The sequence below is a fragment of the Amblyomma maculatum genome, chromosome 5 (assembly GCF_055883805.1).
Source record: "Amblyomma maculatum isolate TAMU_Amacu chromosome 5, ASM5588380v1, whole genome shotgun sequence".
Classification (NCBI taxonomy): Eukaryota; Metazoa; Arthropoda; class Arachnida; order Ixodida; family Ixodidae; genus Amblyomma; species Amblyomma maculatum.
In genome coordinates this window covers 8,262,677-8,282,633 of record NC_139348.1, presented here as the reverse complement: position 1 = coordinate 8,282,633, position 19,957 = coordinate 8,262,677, and the positions used below count along the sequence as shown (strand labels likewise).

General features: G+C 50.7%; 1 protein-coding gene across 1 annotated transcript; it reads right to left on the bottom strand.

Moving 5' to 3' along the window:
• Nucleotides 1-996: 996 nt before the first annotated feature.
• LOC146187725 (uncharacterized) lies at nucleotides 997-2,827 on the bottom strand. Its single transcript, XM_084603044.1, has 3 exons — nucleotides 2,816-2,827; nucleotides 2,188-2,392; nucleotides 997-1,325 (listed from the first exon to the last, which is right to left on the bottom strand). The coding sequence occupies exons 1-3, from the start codon at nucleotides 2,825-2,827 to the stop codon at nucleotides 1,168-1,170; spliced, it is 375 nt and encodes a 124-aa protein (XP_084459170.1). The 3' UTR covers nucleotides 997-1,167.
• Nucleotides 2,828-19,957: the final 17,130 nt, after the last annotated feature.

The following is a 19,957-nucleotide window of genomic DNA, read 5'->3' as shown; positions in this document are numbered from 1 at the left end:
CACTGGCAATTCAGTGGTTAAAGCGAGTGGATTACTTCATGATGGTTGAAATGTTTACAGCCTTTGACTGTAATGAGCCAGAGTCACTGCTAACAAGAAACCATCAACAAATCTAAAGATATTCAACACATACCGTCAAGACGACTGACAACCGTCTTGTCAAGTTGAGATAAAAACAGGTTACCTAACACCGGGCATGACCCTTCTGAAGGTTTCCCTTTCCAGTTTAGCTGATTCTGAGTGCCACGAACGAAAGTAATTCACGCAATGAGGCCTTGTAGGCGTTTACAATATGCGTACATTACAATACGGACTAGTTGATTAGAGTCGCGGTATTATTATCTTTCCTTCTCCACCAAAACAAAAAAGAAATGCGTAAGTCGCTTATTGTGCGTGCGTGGCATTAAGCTAGTGGGAAGCAGCCCTGTAACATTATAACTTTGGCGTCCTCCCACGTTTTTCGTCACTGGCCTAGGCAAGAGATTGGAATCGCGAAAAACATTCGAAAAACAGAGAATAATAACATTGTCTGTGGTATAGAAGGGTGTGTCAGATGCCTCAGTTCTATAGATATGCAAATCCCCAGTTTTATGAGGTAAAGTTGGCTTTTTTGATAGTGTTTCACACCCCAAAGCGAGTCAGTCCGAGAATTTCGATAACGTGCACTGACATCGCAAACTACAAGCATGCTTCGCTTTTCGCCCTCATCGAAAATGGGGATCCATGGTCAGGATTTGAAAGAAGTGGGAAGGGAAAAATTAAAAACGGGCTCTTTCCGGACCAATTTCAAGCACCCGCAGTTTCTTCAACTTGAAGGCGGGACAGACATGTCTGGAACATGCGCTCTCATCGTCGCGACCGAACCAACGAGTCAGGATCGTAGAAAAGAGAACACTTTATTTCGAGGAATTAGAGTGATTTTTGCGAGTTGGCTTTTATTTGAAATTCATCATCAGGCAAACCAAAAGCCACAAGTTGAGGGCTTCGCAAGCACCTTTGAAAACACAGCGACAATCGGAACATATTTTAAAACCCTTGGCCACGACTGTCCCGGCATCTGCCGCTCCTCTGGCAATTTTATTGTTCCGATGAGTGATCACGCCGTGAAAAGGAAGTGAAACCAAACGTGCACCAGTCTCACATATTCCCATATTACCTTCTCCGCATTCAGCCGTGATAGCCATAACCATGGCCATAGCCAAATCCATGGCCGTAACCGACACCAACGGCCTTGACAACACCGCCGAGGGCGTAACCACCGTGTCCGTACCCGAGACCATAGCCGTGTCCGTAGCCGAAGCCGTGACCATAGCCAACAGCCACAGCTGCAAATCACGACATGTTTTCAGTTACATGCGCAGACATGTGATTTCGCTCAAGATAGCATGCGATTAAATAGGAATACGCTTTCTAGGAGTATCGCGGGCCCATATTAGCGTACTTTTAAGCAACAGCCATGAGAATTACGTCTGGACTCTCCCCCTATGGTAACTTAACAGGGCTGCGCTTTTTTTCTAGCAGTGAAGAAACAGAACCTACCAATCAAAAGTTCAGGAAGTGCTACTTTCAGACTGTCTGTGATGCTATTATAAGACAGACTGTCGTTTACGGAAGCTGTGGCAATAAAGCGATATTCACTTGTCAAGCAATGTTTTGCACTTTTTCTGCGCAAATCTGGAAAATGGGAGCGTCGCATGTTCACAATAAAATGATAGCCTCTCGAACACACACAAAAAAAAACCTACATTAGCTGAATGTTACCAACTACGATCGTCGTGAAGCAGCACACATCTTAGTCCTGCTGGCTTTCGTATACAGACTCTGCACGCCACCTGTCTGGTAACGGTGCACAATATATTTTTTGTTCTCTGAATTCTCTCAAATTTACACGGAGCCTTATTCGTTAGTCCCCGTTTTTCGGACATAAAAGTTAGCGCCGGTGACGTAATGTTATCTCACACTTTTCTGTCGAGAGATGCTGCTATTCATCCTCTTTGTCTGTAAATGCGCTCCATTGTATTATCTTGCTTATTTTCAGGTGGGGATCTGCTCGTTTTTGGCCCTAATAAATTACCTTGACAATGGGGCCTCTAATTGAAGAGAGAAAAACAGCATAAGTTCCATTTGAACGAACTTATTATACTAATTCTCTTCACTAGTGAGTCCATCTGTCACGTGTCGACTCACCGCGAGCTGGGGCCACGTGGGCAGTCTTGGTGACGGTGGTGATGGCGAAGGGTCCGTGTCCATAGCCATAGCTGCCGTATCCACCGTACCCATGTCCGTAGCCACCGTAGCCGTGGCCGTAGCCGAGATCGTATCCAACGGCCACGGGGGCGGCGGCGTAGCCACCGAAAGCGATGGCAACGAGGCCGAAGAAAGCGACGAGAGTCTGCAAAGAAGCAATAGGATTCACAAAAGTGCCACCAATCATTTCCTGTCCCCAGAGGCGCGTAACAGAATCTATTTTGTTGTATCGAATATTTATGCGCTGTGAAGCATCAGCACTCTAGTATAACGTAGTCTCATTTGATTTACAGAAGAGCCATGTTCCTTTGTGCGGACTACATCATGTACGAAGCTATTTCGTGGCCTCGCACCCCTCCTAACAGGTGAAAAACATCTTTGCAAGAGCAATAATTTTCTTGATATCATAAAGGCAGTTAACAGCTAATTGAGTGTTGTGCACCGCAACACATCAAGTCCGAGCTTGTCGCCCAGACAGTTGCGCTTGTCCATCTAAAGCTGCTCGAAAGCCGCAGTTACGAGCTAACATGAACGTCGGCCGTTCTGGCGCGAAGCGCAGTGGACTCACAAGGGTGTTCATGGCTGCTCGTGGGGCTGGCTTTGTACGTACAAGCTCGTTTCCGGGCCAGCCAGCTTTTATAAGCGCCTCGGCTCGGCCCACTGGGCGGGGTAAACAGGGCACGCCAACAAATCGCCGATGGGCGAGCGTTATGCCGCCGCGAGGAGGGCGACAGACGCGAGCGGGAAGGTCCTCTCGGCCGGCGGAATATGTCCCAGTGCATGCTTTTGCCGACTTCTTTTCTGTTCTGCATTTGATGTTGGCTGCTGAGGGGGGTATTGAAAGATAAAAAACACTCAATTAGTAGGTCGACTGCCCTGTTCGACCGCAAGAGGGCAGAACTGCTGGCCACTTTTGGAAGTCGATGCAGGCGCAGTCACTCTTCCCGATGCTCTGGTATTTAGAGATACCAGTGGCCGGGTGAATAAGCCTGCGGTGGAAGCTAGCAGAAAACTACGGGAAGATTGGTGACTTAAAAGCAGAGAAGTGACATAATGTTAGTAATGTAGAAACAAAAATTCAATAAATAGAACGATGGTATAGTTAACCAATCTAAAACAATAATTAAGATATAGGGAGAAAAATGAGCATGATAGCTACTGCTACCACCCCGTTTCAAACGGGACGCTCCTATATTCCGTCCATCCATCCATCTTTGGACATACTGCACTCTGACCAGGAAGCTAGCACCCTCAGCGAACCCTTTTCATCAAAAGGGTTTCAATTTGGGTAATTCACGTGGTCAAACATCGTTGCGCTTTTGAAACACGTGGACACCGCGTACAGGAGCCTACACTAGACACAGGTGCGTAAACTATCATCTTAATTTTTATTGCAATATACAAAACCTCCCAAAAAACAGTCAGCAAGGATCCTATCATATCTACTGGAATTTCGCGTCACGTTTTAGCCGACAGACCGTTTTTTACTTCTTTCCAAGAATCATTGCCCTTGTTTGGATGTCTTCACTGCTTGTTTGCTTACACGTGCCCTTCCTTTCTAGGTTCGAGGCAGTAAGCCTCCCACAGCTCCCTGGTACCTCGGTTTTAGCAGAACGGCAGACTCATGGCAATAATGTGTAAAATGTTTGAATGTAGTGCAGTGTGGCGCCATATTTCCCGTTGCATTAATCTGGCGACAGTTGCAGCTATATTCTCTGAGCCTTTCGTTTGGCCCACGTATGCTCGACCACGCGATCTGATACTAATGGACCCGGCAGATCGTGTTATTCGAGCTACAAGCGTGCTCGATTTTCTAGATGCTTTCGTTTCAAGCCATCATATTGTTACGTGGAAGGTCTACAGTCCGAAAGCTGTCCGCACATTTAACGTTGATCAGAGCACCGATTTCACAACCGTCAGCGTCGTCGTCTTCTCGGAGTCTGTCGCACTTCTTCATCCTCAGTACGACTAGCTAATACCGCTAAGTAACACTACCCCCCCCCCCCCCCTCGGGAAAAGCATAGTCCCGGTGCGGTCTACGTTGGCGAAATAGAACGTGCATAATAGGGCTTAAGACGGGACACATGCGCTATTTCAGAGGTTGGTGCTGTGGACGAGGACTTCGGTAGCACAGATTCAACTTCGTATGTCACGTCGGTCACGGGGCGCAAAACACGGTAAGGGCCTATGTAACAGGGTAAAAGGTTTTCACACAAGCCTACTCGACGGCACGAGAGCCACAGCAAGACGAGAGATCCAGTAGTGTAGTGGATATCACGGTGGCGGCTGTCGTACCGGAACTTTTGAGAATCTTGGGATGCAGAGAGCCTGGCACGAGCTATCCGGCGGGCATCTTGAGCGCGGGCAACGGCATCACTGGCGTAAGTACTGGTGGCGTCTGCCGCGGGTAGGGAGGTGTCGAAGGGCAGTAACGGGTGTCGGCCAAATAATAAATAAAATGGGGAGTATCCAGCGGTAGAATGGACAGAGGAATTGTAGGCGAACGTCACAAAAGGGAGATGAAAGTCCCAATTGCGGTGGTCGGCAGACACATAGATAACCAGCATGTCTGTGAAGGTACGGTTTAGACGTTCCGTGACGCCGTTGGTCTGGGGGTAATAGGCGGTGGTGAATTTGTGGCGGACGGAGCACGAACGGAGAATGTCGTCAACCACTCGCGACAGGAAGCAACGGCCGCGGTCAGTTAGTAGTTCACGACGGGCACCATGATGAAGGATTACGTTTTCTAGAAGTAAGTCAGCAACGTCCGTGGTGCAGCTGGCCGGAATGGCTCGGGTAATAGCGTACTGAGTAGCGTAATCGGTGGCGATGGCGATCCATTTCTTCCCGGAGGCGGAAACTGGGAATGGGCCAAGAAAGTCAACGCCTACACGGGAAAACGGGTCAGTCGGTATGGGGATTGGCTGCAAATGACCTGAAGGCAAAATTGTGGGCTTCTTCCGACGTTGACACAGTTCACATGCGGCAACGTACTTCTGGACAGAGCGGTAGAGTCCCGGCCAGTAGAAACGTCGGCGCAGGCTGTCATATGTGCGAGATACACCCAGGTGGCCAGCCGTGGGAGCATCATGAAACTGTTCAAGGATGATGAAACGCAGGTGTTGGGGAACGACGAGCAAAAGGTCTGTGCCATCTGGTCGCATATTACGTCGGTATAGGGTGTTCTCGTGGAGCACAAATAAGACGAGAGATGGATCAGGGTGGTCGGAGGTAAGACGGAGGATAATGAAATGCAGCGAAGGGTCTAAGTGCTGTTGGTCTGAAATGTTAGAAAAGGCCGAGACAGACAAGACACATGCGTCATCGTCAGAGTCTGTAGGACTTGGGGAGTCGACGGGATGGCGGGACAAGCAGTCTGCATCTTGGTGAAGCCGGCCGGACTTGTAGACGACGGAAAAGGTATATTCTTGTAATTGTAGCGCCCACCGCCCCAAACGACCAGTAGGGTCTTTGAGAGAGGAAAGCCAACACAAGGCATGATGGTCTGTTACAACAGTAAAAGGGCGACCAAACAAATAAGGGCGGAATTTCGTAATACCCCAGACAAGCGCCAGGCACTCTCGCTCTGTGATAGAATAATTTTGTTCGGGCGTTGAGAGGAGGCGGCTGGCATACGCAATCACCCTTTTACGGCCGTATTGTTGTTGAGCAAGTATAGCTCCTATGCCATGGCCACTTGCGCCGGTGCGGAGTTCAGTATTGGCGGAGGGGTTGAAATCGGCCAAGACGGGTGGAGTTGTGAGAGCAGCAATAAGTTCTGAGAAAGCTGCAGCTTGTTCAGGCCCCCAACAGAATGAAACGTCTTTCTTGAGGAGGCCGGTGAGAGGACGAGCAAGGGCTGCGAAGTTCGGGACGAATCTTCGGAAATATGAACATAGACCAATAAAACTTCGAACATCGCTGGATGATCGCGGAGTGGGAAAATCTCTGACGGCACGAATCTTGTCAGGCTGAACGCCGGAAGCATTAACCAAGTGACTTTGATTTCTCGGTGACCGAAGCTGCACTTCTAGGAGTTTAGTTGAAGTCCGGCGCGGTGAAAAAGCGAAAGGATTGTAGAAAGGAGATGGCTGTCAAACGTAGAGGAGAAAACAATTACGTCGTCAAGATAACACAAGCAGGTGGTCCACTTGAAGCTTCTGAGCAAAGAGTCCATCATGCGTTCGAAGGTTGCTGGGGCATTGCAAAGGTCAAAAGGCATGACTTTAAATTGATAGAGGCAGGGGTGACGAATGCTGTCTTTTCACGGTCTCTCTCGTCGACGGAGATCTGCCAGTAACCGGAACGAAAGTCGATGGACGAAAAGTATCTGGCTCCGTGCAAACTATGAAGCACGTCGTCAATACGCGGAAGAGGATACACATCTTTTTTGGTTATCTTGTTCAAATGGCGGTAGTCAACGCAGAATCTCCAACTGTTATCCTTCTTTTTGACCAACACGACAGGGGATGCCCAGGGGCTACTAGAAGGCTGGATTACGTCATTCGCTAACATCTTCTGGACCTCCGTTTGAAGGACGCGTCGCTCGGCAAGCGAAACACGATAGGGCCGTCTGTGAATAGGACTGGCGTCTCCGGTGTCAATGCGGTGGCTGACAACTGTAGTTTGACCCAATGGACGGGTTCCGAAGTCAAAAAGGTCACTGTAAGTGAGCAAAAGCTTGTGTAACTCAGTGGCGAAATCAGGTTGGAGATCAGCTGCAATCATGCTGGTAAGAGGATCAGGGCGCGATGTGGAGGATGAGGGAGTGGTTGCAGGGACGGCACTTGAATGATCCGTAGTCAGGGCTGATATGGCACAGTCGGTCATCGGGGACAGCGCAGCGAGTGAAATTCCCTTGGGCAGAACTTGATTTGACAAGCTCAAGTTAGGACAGGGAGAGTGGTGCCTGTTCTGAGAGATGTGCACAATAAGATGAGGAAGGAGACGTGCCGCGGCAGCATGACATCAGTGATAGGACGCGCGAGATAGTCACCGTCCGGGACGGGTGGGAATGGCGACATAGGGATGTAAACGGCAGTTTCAGGAGGAAGGCGGCTGAGCTGTGCTGATCGAAGGCGAGGTGAGCAGGAGGGGTCTTCAGAGCAGAACGGAAGGTCCCAGCGAAGTAGGCCGGTAGAACAGTCAATAAGGGCAGAGTGGGCTGTTAAAAAGTCAATGCCAAGGATAACGTCGTGGGGGCACTCATGTAGGACGGTGAACAACACTGGGGCATGACGGTCAGCAATTGTAACTCGCGCCGTACACATGCCAACCACGGCAGCAGGGCTGCCATTGGCGACGCGAACTGTGGACGAGACGGCAGGCGTAAGGACTTTCTTGAGGCGACGGCGAAATGAGGAGCTGAGAACGGACAGTTGGGCGCCTGAATCAATTAGAGCAGAAACGGGAACTCCATCCACAATGACAACGATACGGTTATTTTGTAGGGCAGGGGTCAGCAGAGGTTTTCGGCCCGGGTCATAAATGCAGCGTCACCTCCGGGAGCTGCATTGGCTAGTTTTCCGGTAAGTGGCCAGAATGGGACGGTGACAAACTGCGGCGAGGAAGAGGAGAACGCGAACGTCATGTTTGCGGGGATGGTGAACGATTGGCAGCACGGACAGTGGAACCGGGGTCAGCACGGGTCTGGCCGGGGCGAGGTGAGGAATAGCGAGGGGCATAGTCTCCCCGGCGGTCGACGTAGGTGTACTGGCGAGATGGCGTGTACCAGCGGCTACGGCAGTGACGGGAAATGTGGCCAACGCGAGAATAAGTAAAACAGATGGGGCGATTGTCGTGGGTACGCCATGTACAGGATAAAATGCATGTACTAAAGGAGAGCTGCACAGATTTAAGAGCCTTAAAAGCTCTAGCAAAACAACCTTCTTGTCACTGTTGCCTTTTCACAAACACTACAGGCTGGCCTAGAGCTAGTTTACATACAATACCCCTAATTATCAAACATTCAACTGATCACTTTTTAAAATACATTGATAAGTTCAGGCGAACAGCCATTCGGCGCTTCCATGCACTATGCAAGCTTAATAGCATTATCGTATCTTACAGAACACTGTTGTAATTTTCAACACCAGAGAACCAAATTCCATGGGGGTTTAAAGGGACATCTTTGAGCAAAGTTCACTGTAGGATATTTCCCCCAAAAAACTCAATCACAACAATCTATAAACACATGTTCGACAGCCTCTGGCTTTCTGCACAAAATACAGTTCACACCCCATGACAGAAAGATCTTTCTCTGCCATATTTATCCAGGCAGAACCCAAACATGCAATCTAAAAAAGGACATTTTTAGCAGGCTGTAAAGGCATTCGTTTTACATGTTAGAATACATTCTTATTTGATACCAATAAAAGAGCAGCCACACTGACACTTCCCTTCGTATTGCAGCCCACCCCTTCTGCAACAAGCCCACTCATGTTTGCAGAACTCAAAAACACACAAAACAAATAAAAAAATGTTCTCCAAAAAGATAAACATCAAAATATTAATTTTGTTATTGCTAGTAACTATTTAGCTCTAGGGTTAACGATGCGTTTATTTAGGTTGTGAATAAAATTGCATATCTTGGTGGCTAGCAAGAAAGTAAATATTTGTGTATATGCTGCTTTGAGCAAAGTAAATATTCTCGTTTAGTCACATAAATACAGTAGAATACCACTTGAACGAACGCCACTTAGACGAAGTGTTCAGTTGTACGAACCAGGCAGTGGGTGCGTATGGCCTTGGGTTAAGGAAAAGCAGTAGGGAGGTGTAAGTTTGTTGAACAAAATAACCGGAAGTGGACATGGAAAAGCCCTAACGGGAAGACTGAAAATGAAATTGACTTCATACTGTGTTCTAACCCGAGAATTGTGCAGGATGCAGAGATAAGCAGACAAGTGTGATGCAGTGACCACAGGATGGTAAGGTCTCAATTTTATCTGGATTTGAAGAGGGAATGGAACAGACTAGTCAGGAAGAAGTCCATCAACGAATTACGGCCAAGGGGAAAACTAGGAGAATCCAGGCTTTCGCTGCAGAACAGATACTCAGTGCTAAACGAGGAAGCTGACCGTAGCCTAAAAGCAATGGACAATGATTTCAGAGATATTGTTTCTGAGTGCACAGTAGAAGTAGGCGTACAACTGTAGAGAGGATACCGGTAAACTGTCTAAGGAGACGAAAGATTTGATTAGGAAACGCCAAAGTATGAAAGCCTCCAACCCAACAGACCAGATAGAGCTGGCAGAGATATCAAAGCTAATTAATAGGCGCAAGGTGGCCGACATAAGGAAGTATAACATGGGGAAAATTGAGCATGCTGTAAAGAACGGCTGTAGCCTGAAAGTGGTAAAGAGGAAATTTGGCTTAGGCAAAAATCAGATGAATGCACTGAGGGACGAGGCATACAATGCCATTACTAAAATGGACAAGATAATCAAGGTAGCCGAGGAGTTCTGTCATCATCAGCCTGATTATACCCACTGCAGGGCGAAGGCCTCTCCCATATTTCTTCAATTAACCCGGTTCTGTGCTAGCTGCATCCACTCGACCCCTGCAAACTTCTTAACCTCATCCGCACTCCTAACTTTCTGCCGCCCCCTGCTACGCTTTCCTTCCCTTGGAATCCAGTTTGTTACCCTAAGCGACCATCGGTTATCCTCTCTTCGCACTACATGTCCTGCCCATGTCCATTTCTTCTTCTTAATTTCCACTAGAATGTCTGTAACTTGAGTTATTTCTCTGACCCACTCTGCACGCTTTCTATCTCTTAATGTTACCCCTACCATTTTTCGTTCCATAGCCCTCTGGGTTGTCCTCAACTTAAGTAGAACTCTCTTGGTTAGCCTCCACGTTTCAGCCCCATAGGTGAGTACAGGCAAGATGCAACTGTTGTATACTTTCCTCTTGAGCGATACCGGTAAGCTGCTAGTCATAATCTGCGAGTGCTTGCCAAATGCGCTTCATCCCAATCTTATTCTTCTTGTTATTTCCTTTTCATGGTCCGGATCTGCGGTTACTACCTGTCCTAAGTAGACATATTCGTCCACTACTTCCAGCATTTCGCTACCTAATGCAAACTGCTGTTCCTTCCCGAGGCTGTTGAACATTACCTTAGTCTTCTGCATATTGATTTTCAAGCCTACCTTTCTACTTTTCCTGTCTAGGTAATCAATCATTATTTGCAGTTCGTCCCCCGAGTTGCTTAGCAAGGCAATGTCATCAGCAAATCGCAGATTACTGAGGTATTCTCCATCTACCCTTATCCCTAACTGCTCCCATTCCAAGTCTCTGAATACTTCCTCTAAGCAAGCTGTGAATAGTATTGGAGAGATTTTGTCTCCTTGCCTTTCTTTATAGGAATTTTGTTACTTTCTTTACGCAGAACTATGGTTGCTGTGCAGCCACTATATATTGTCACGCTAATGACGACGATGAAGGATGGTGATGGTGTGGCAGAAGAGGAAGAAGAAGCGTTGGTTTCTGGGCGCTAGTAGTCTTCATCTTGTTCCGCTACATCAGCACTGTAAATAAACACCCCTTCTTATTTCATCGTAACAACCTGATGGAAGGTGCTCCGTACGATCCCCTCGATCCCTACCTACAGCGCTGCAAGACCAACTGGAGCTTCGACGTAGTCGCCGCATCGCTGGACTGCCACCGCTCACGACCATTATGGACCACACCGACACAAACCATGCAAGCCGCGACGCTGCAAGCCAGGCTGGCGGCATGCCTGCCCACTCTAACCCAATTCCGTCCCAGCCTTACCGGGAACCGCGACCTTTTGCCGGAGAAGAAGGTGAGGACGTTGAGAAGTGGCTACTTCATTATCAACGAGTTAGTCGGTACAACCGGTGGGACCCTCTTACCATGCTAACAAACGTCGTTTTCTTTCTCACTCACACGGCTATGATCTGGTTTGAGAATAACGAGGATAACTTAACGACTTGGGAACGGTTCGCCACCGAGTTAAAACTGCGTTTTGGCGACTCTGTTCCCAGCAAAAAGCGGGCTGAGCAGACCCTTGCACAAAGAGCTCAATTGCCCGATGAAACTTGTACGACTTACACAGAAGAGATCCTCAAGTTATGCAAATGTGTCAATTCCAACATGCCCGAGGAAGACAGAGTCGGTCACATTTTGAAGGGTATCGCGGCGGACGTGTACAACTTCTTAATCGCCAAAGACAGCCTTGACACTGTCTCCGATGTCATTAGACACATCCGCGCGTTTCAAGCTTTTAAAACACGTCGTATTGCGCCAAAATTTGGGCGGCTGGCCAACGTGCCTACCGAGGCCAGTCTTGATGACCATGCCCAACTAGATCTTCCGTCAACTATCCGGCAAATCGTGCGCGAAGAACTTCTACGGGTGAACACGCTTGCCCTGCATGAATCTGCTGAGGTTTCTGTCCAGAGGGCCTCTGGACGGCCGGCTTCACCACCACAAGGGATTCAAGTGCAGCATTTCTCTCAAGCTCCTGAAATTGCAGCTTCTATTGACTACCCGCCAATGCATTTTGCCAACCCGACTGCGTCGATGCTTGAAGCCCCAAGGTATGATGTCACCTCAAGTGCACCTAGATATTCTATTCGATATACAAGGATTCCTGTGCAGTGTGAGCATTCAGCCAGACCTACGATGCGCCCTGCTGTGCCTGGCTCGTATCCACAACAGCATTTTATACCTTCCCCACCGATATGCTACCGCTGCGGCGTCGAAGGTCACATCGCCAGATACTGCCGCAGTAGGTTCCCACCTCACTATAACCGTCCGGCGCTTCCAACAGTACCCAACAATCGGCAATGCAGTCCCGTTTTTCAACAATCAAATACTCAGCGTAGGTATTACCGCAACATCCATAACGAGAATCTCCGCGACCACTCCCCTGCATCTGATAGAAGTGTTACTCCTCCACCCGCCTTCCGTGCGCGTCGTTCTCCATCAGCGCGGTGGCGCTCCGTGTCGCCTCAGCAGGAAAACTAACCAGCGCGACCGATGGGGGTGAGGCCGCTGGAAATGTGCTGTGTGCCAACATCCCTCCAACTGCAATGCTCAAAAACAAAATTCGTGTGTTCATTGATGGTGTGTGTACATTAGCTTTGGTAGATACGGGTGCGACTGTGTCTGTGATGAGTAATCAGTTTAGGCGCTTGTTAGGACGCAAAGTGATGTTTGAATATGACCGTGCTTCAACGTTTTGTGGTGTGAGGGGAGAGGCGTTGCGACCACTGGGTGTGTGTAGTGCGCAAGTGTCTGTGGGTGGTGCAAGTCTTCAAGCCGAATTCGTAGCCTTACCCCACTCTGCGCATGACATCATTTTAGGAATGGACTTCTTGAAGTTTTGTGGCGCTACCATGGACTGCCGAAGTCAAGAGGTTCATTTTGATGGCTCGCATCTGCCGACACTTTTTGAAAGTGGCCGTGATGAAGAAACAGTTTTTAGTATTACGGAAGACACCGTAGTTCCACCCTTGTCTGCCATGTTCCTCCCCGTATCCGTTCCACTTCTTGAGAAGGTTTCATTCCAGGCCGTGGTGCACCCAGTTCACTCAGCATGCCTGAAGAAAAATGTAATTATCCCTCACTGTATGATCTCCGTGCATCACGGTAGTGCCTCGTTACGGACCATCAATCCATCGTCCGAGCCCGCAGTTTTACCAACGGGATTGAAGCTTGCCTCCTGTGGACCCGATGCGCCCCACGTCGTTTCTTTGGTCACAGATGCTACGAGTGCCACCGTACCTCTGCCTGCTGATAAAACTTCGATCTTCCGCATGATAAGCGCCGATCTCAGCTCACCTCAACGCCGTACTCTTGTGGATATTCTTCTACCTTTTTCGCCTATGTTTGACTTTTCTCAAACAGATGGACCAACCTCTCGCCCTGCACATCGGACCCATCATAGCATCGACACTGGTTCGACTCGTCCCATTCGTCAAAAGCCATATCGCGTGTCCCCATCCTTGCGCAAAGTCATTCATGAGCAAGTGGAGGACATGCTACGGAAGAAGGTGATACAAGAGCCATCTAGCCCCTGGGCTGCCCCTGTTATTCTTGTACGTAAGAAAGACGGTTCGTGACAATTCTGCGTCGATTATCGGCGTCTAAATTCTGTTACGAAAAAGGATGTCTATCCTCTTCCTCGCATAGACGATGCCCTCGACTGCCTCTCTTGTGCGTCCTATTTTTCTTGTCTTGATCTCAGATCTGGCTACTGGCAAATTCCAATGGACCCTGCGGATAAGAAAAAAACAGCCTTTGTAACGCCAGATGGCCTTTATGAGTTTAATGTTATGCCATTCGGGCTGTGTAATGCGCCAGCCACATTTGAACGCTTTATGGACACAGTTTTCCGCGGCTTAAAATGGGACATTTGTCTTTGCTATCTGGACAATGTCGTCATATTTGGGAAATCCTTCCAAGAACACAATGATCGTCTAGTACGTGTCTTGAATTGTCTGCACAACGCCGCCCTAATTCTGAACTCTAAAAAGTGCCGCTTTGGAGAGCGCCAAGCGCTGGTGCTAGGACACCTTGTCAATGGTGATGGTATAATGCCGGATCCCCAGAAAACTGCCGCTGTTGAGTCTTTTAACCCCCCGCAGACAGTGAAGGAGTTGCGCAGTTTTCTAGGGTTGTGTTCCTATTTTAGACGCTTTATACATCGCTTTGCTGACGTTGCTTACCCATTGACGTGCCTTCTCAACAAAACTTCACTTTTGACTGGACATCAGACTGCGACGCGTCATTCCATCAACTGAAGTTTCTTTTAATATCGGAACCCATCCTATGTCACTTCGATCATGCTGCAGTGACAGAAGTTCAGACGGACGCTAGTGGAATCGGTCTCGGGGCAGTCCTTGTCCAACGGCAACGGCACGATAACGAGAGCATGTTATCGCGTACGCAAGTCGTACCCTGAGCAAGCCGGAGCAAAACTACACAGTCACCGAACAGGAATGTCTGACTGTAGTTTTCGCTGTGCAGCGTTTCCGTTCATATTTGTACGGACGTTCGTTTGCTATCGTAACTGACCATCATTCACTCTGTTGGCTGCGGAACCTTCGAGACCCATATGGTCGCCTCGCACGCTGGGCCCTCCGGTTACAGGAATGACTTTGCCGTGGTGTACAAAAGCGGGAGGCGTCATGCAGACGCAGATTGTCTTTCTAGGATGCCAATGGCCACGACTGGACCTGAAAGCGACGATTTCGACAATTATATATCGACCCTCGAGCCAGCGTTCCCCGACACGAATGTTTTCAAAACGGAACAGCAAAATGATAGCAGTCTGCAGCCTCTCTTTGCCCAAGCCAACGTACCTACAAGCCGTTTTTGTGTGCATGATGGCCTCCTATGAAAAGAGTTATTCGCCTGTCGACCAGCGATACCTACTCGTAGTTCCCAAGACGTTGTGCACAGACGTATTGCGTGTTATGCATGATCCAACTTCTGAGCATTTGGGATCGGTTCGAACACTCCACCGTGCTCAAGAAAGATTTTACTGGCCCAGAATGCGCTCGACGATGGAACAATACGTTGCCAGTTGCAAGCAATGTCAGCACCACAAACGTCGAACTGCAACTCCGTCTGGCTTGCTGCACCCTGTGAAGACCCCGACAGCTCCGTTTGATCAAGTAGGAATTGACCTCGTAGGTCCGTTTCCGAAATCCGTGGAGGGAAATCGCTGGATTGTAATCTGCGTGGACTATCTCACACGCTACTGTGAAACCGCCGCTCTTCCATCTGCTACGGCGCATCAGGTGTCGCTTTTCTTGCTGCACTCAGTCATCGTACGACACGGGCCGCCACGAATTGTCATCCCTGATCGGGGCCGACAATTCACTGCTGATGTTGTTGAAGAACTCATGCGTTTATGCGCCGTAACTTTCCGACACTCGACGCCATACCATCCCCAGACAAATGGCTTGACTGAACGCGTCAAAAGAACGCTTATCAACATGCTAGCCATACTGCCCTTCATCACATATGCGTTTAATACCGCCACGCATGAGACGACTGGGTAGAGTACATTTTTTCTGCTCTATCCCAGACCGCCACGCTACTCTCTGGATACTATCCTGCCCTTCACAAGCCGTGAAGACCACTGCCTGGCTGAGACCCTCTGTCTCGCCGAAGAAGCTCGGAAAATCGCCCGATTACGGTCTGGTGCTTCACAAGAGCATTCTAAAGTACGATACGATGCCAGTCACCGGCGGGTCACGTTTTCTGTAGGTGATTTAGTCTGGCTATGGCGTCCAATTCGGCGCCGTGGCCTACATCAAAAACTCTTGGCCCACTATGACGGCCCATATGTGGTTGTCAAACGCATTAGTGATTTAACTTATGGAATAGCCCGCCTGACAGCATCGGGTCGTCGGTCTGCCAAAACCGAACTATGCTATGTTGCCCGCTTGAAGCCGTGTCAGCCTCGCACGACTCACGAACACGCCCAGAGGGCTTCGTCTGAGTAAGGGGAAAATGTCACGCTAATGACGACGATGAAGGATGGTGATGCTGTGGCAGAAGAGGAAGAAGAAGCGTTGCTTTCTGGGCGCTAGTAGGCTTCATCTTGTTCCGCTACATCAGCACTGTAAATAAACACCCCTTCTTATTTAATCGTAACAATATTGTTACGGCGCGCGCCGAGGAGCGCTGCTCCAGAAAAAGAAGAGGCGCGGGACGAGCGCGAGACGAGCGCGCGGCGCCAGCGCGAGGGTTAGAGAACAAAAGAAGAGCGCCGGGTCAAGTGGTGTTTGCCTGGTGTCCTCCGTTCTTCTGTGTGTATCTCTAGGCAAGCACAGCGTCCCACAACATTTTGGTGTCAAAAGATGGATCATGCCGCTCACCCGCTCCCAAAGTCAAGGACCCGACGTGCCAGATGACAGGACTCTGCCACCAGGTGATGGCGCCGACGACGCAGCGGCTGGCGCAGCTAGACCTAGACGCTCGGAGGGGCTCGGTCCTTCGCAGCAGCTGAATGGCGGTATTGAGCGCCTCCTGGATAGGGTTACTGGCGTATGCCCAGGCTGTGGAGATGGAAGCTCTCTGGCGCGGCTTCCGTCGCCTTATGCCAGCCGAGCTGAACACAGGTCATGAATCTTTAGGCGTCACCGCCACCGCTACCTCCAGGCCTGCCGTCGCTGGGCCTGCTTCCGTAGCCGCCAATAACGTGCTCGGCGCGGGTACATCATTGGACGTAGTGGAATTACCCACGTTTGACGGCACTATCTCGTGGGATGCTTACCGCATCCAACTGGAAGGTATTGCGACGGCGAGAGGCTGGGACGAGCAAATGAAGGCATGGATGCTCGTCTCCAAACTGAGAGGCCGCGCAACTGAGCTGCTGCAGAACGTGCTGCCCGACCACCTGGGCTCTTGCACCGTCCTGGTGGGCCTCCTATCCGGCCACTACAGTGCTTCAGGTCAGCCCCGTGCGCTGTACCACCGCCTGCGAGCCCGCCGTCAAGAGCCCGGGGAGACATACCAGGACCTCACCGCCGCCATTGAGCGCCTGGCTCTGCAGTCGCTGCCGGGGGCACCTCAGAACGTCGTGGCCCTGGTCGGCACCGAGGCGTTTGTCGATGCCATCCGACTCCCTGAGGTGCAGCGCTTGGTCCGTTTTTGGCGTCTTGAGTCCGTCCGCGCCGCCATGGCGCTCGCCATCGAGGCAGAATTGACTTTGTTGGCCAAGCGGGGGTCGCCACCATCTGCCGCGCGCACCGTCTCGGTGCAGAATCCTCAACTGGCAGTCCTTACTGTAGCCTCTAACCGACGCGGGCGTAACGACACCCGCACGACCTGCTTCCGCTGCGGCCTGAGGGGGCACTACGCGAGGGACTGTGCTAGCCTTCCGACGTCGGAAAACGATTTGGCGGAACTCAGGGGGCACCGTTCCGCCAAATAAAGTCCGTCCCCACACTTCTTTGTTCTCCTTGTCCCCTCCTTTCGTCGGCTTCCATAACAACTAAAGCTCCCTACGTACTCGTCGACGTCGCTCTGCTTGACCGGCACGTAGAGGCCTTGGTCGACACCGGAGCGGCTGTCAATGTGCTGGACAAACCGGCTTCTTCCAGCCGCCAAAACCCGGCTCTTAGCTTTTAACGGCGCCCCGGTGGAGCAAGTCGGACGTGTCATCGTCAATCTGATAGTGCTCGGAAAAACCCTCTCCACTGAGTGTGTTGTAACAGACAGCGCTATTTGGCCAGTGGTCCACGGGTGTGGGTGGTGCCAGCAAGCCGGAGTCGTCCTTAATTTTACCACAACAGACCCACGGGCGAGCCGAACTCTGCGTGGGCCGGGTTGGCTTAGCCGGATTTCCAGTCTCGGTGTCGCCCTGCGGCAGTCCCTGGTGTCGGCGACCAAGCGTGCCTCAGAATATGTGCGTTACCTCGCAACGAAGTGGCTACGTCGAGTCAAGCCGATCGACGTCACTACCGTGATTCTAGCGTCCGCCGTGACTCTGCCACCGGGTGCGGCAATGTGGGTGAATGCCAAGCTTGACAGTGCGATCACAGCGAACGTGCTTTTCGAACCCATCCGGTGTTCAGCTCCAGCCCGTGAGATGACCTCCCTTCGAAGCCTTCTGCCTGTGCTCAAAGGAGAGGCCCACGTATTTATGCTTAACATCAGCCGCGCACCTCTCGTGCTGACTCCTGGCACTCAATTGGGTACAGCCTCAATCCTAAACTCCAGATCACCAGTTGCGTCTCTGCAACCTGAAGCACCGCCTCAGCACCCTCCAGCGCCGGCGGTCCTACCATGGGAAACATTTAACTTTAGCCCCACCCTCACCGACGCGGAGCTTGCCTCTTTCAGGGCCTTGCTGCTCGAACATCGCAGTTGCTTTGCTCTAAGCGCCGGTGAACTCGGGTGCACTTCCTGGGCCCAACACCGGCTCAACACCGAAAACCGCGGGCCCATTCATCACCAACCTCGCCGTGTAGCGCCAGCCGAACGGAGAGTCATCCAGCAGCACGTATGCGACATGCTTGACCAGGGAATCACTGCCCCATCTTGTAACCCTTGGTCCTCCCCTGTAGTCCTTGTGCGCAAGAAGGATCCGCTTCTGCGTTGATTATCGCAACTTAAATGCTATTACTCACCTCGACGTGTACCCTCTTCCCCGCCTCGACAATGCACTTGATCGCCTGAAGGGGGCCCGTTATTTTTCCACCCTAGATCTGCTCTCGGGCTACTGGCAGGTGCCTGTGTTTTCGTCGGGAGTCACGAAAGACGGCTTTCGTGACTCACGACGGCATTTACCAGTTCAACCATATGCCCTTCGGTCTCTCGAATGCTCCAGCTACCTTTCAGCGCCTCATGGACCGCGTCTTAGTCAATATGAAGTGGACTGTGGCGTTGGTCTACCTGGACGACGTAATTGTCTACGCGGATACATTTGAAGAACACCAAACGCGACTCAAACTCGTCCTCGAAGCCCTTACCTCTGCTGGGCTTTACTTAAAACCAAAGAAATGTTTATTCGGTTTTTCAGAGGTGACATACTTGGGTCACGTTGTGAGCCGGCATGGCATTCGTCCCGACCCTGAAAAACAAAGCGCTTAGGGCTTACGAAGCTCCCACCACCGCCAAGGAGCTCAAACGTTTCCTTAGATTTGCTTCGTATTTCCGTCGTTTCATTCCGGACTTTGCCAAGCGAAGCGCTCCGTTGACCGCCCGGCTGAAGAAGAATGCAGCGTGGAGTTGGACGCCGGTCCAACAGCTCGCGTTCCTTGACGTCGCCGGGTCTATCGAAACTGCGCCGGGCCTATCGAATTAAAAATAATCTCTTGTGTCATGTGAGGCGGCTCCGTGGTCGACCACGCGTATGGTTACCAGTGGTGCCAGCAACACTGCGGTCGCAAGTCTTGCGCGGCCTACACAACGCTCCCACAGCTGGTTACCTTGGTCGCGGCAAGACCTACGCACGAGTGTCGGAGCGCTTTTGGTGGCCTACTATGTCCAGAGACGTCAAGGAACACGTTGCGTCCTGCCAGACGTGCCAATACCGGAAATCGTCCACACGAATAACCAAGCCACCCCCGCAGGTTTTTCGCCGCCGAGTTCACCTTTCGAACTGGTTGGACTGCACCATTTGGGCCCATTCCCGAAGACGCCGGCCGGAAACAGGTATATTCTGGTTGCGATCGACTACTTTTCCAAGTAGGTCGAAGCACTGCCCGTTCCAGGCACCTCTTCCGCTCATGCCGTTTTGTTTGTCGAACAGCATCTCGTTCTTCGGCATGGTGTGCCCCGACGCCTCATCACGGACCGTGGGAGCTGCTTTATATCCCATGAATTTGAGCGAGCCCTCCGCTCCTTCGGCATTGCGCATTCCACTACATCCGTCAATCATCCCCAGTGCAATGGCCTCGTGGAGCGTGTTAACCGCACCCTCACGGATATACTCGCCTCCTAAGCGGCTCCGTCCCAAAGAAACTGGGATCATTTTGTTTCTGCGGCAGCTTTTGCACTCAACACTGCGAGGCAAGAAACAATGCATGTCATGCCGTTCTCAATCGTCTATGTCAGAACACCCTCCATCCCTCTCGACTCGCAGTTGGGCCTTCCCCATCAGACTGCGTCACCAACTGACTCCGCCCAACGACTTCGTTACGCCCTCCTTGACGTTCAACGCAACCTTCCCACGGCTCGTGCGCGTGTGCAAGTGGCCAATGCGGCAGCACCACCACTTCCC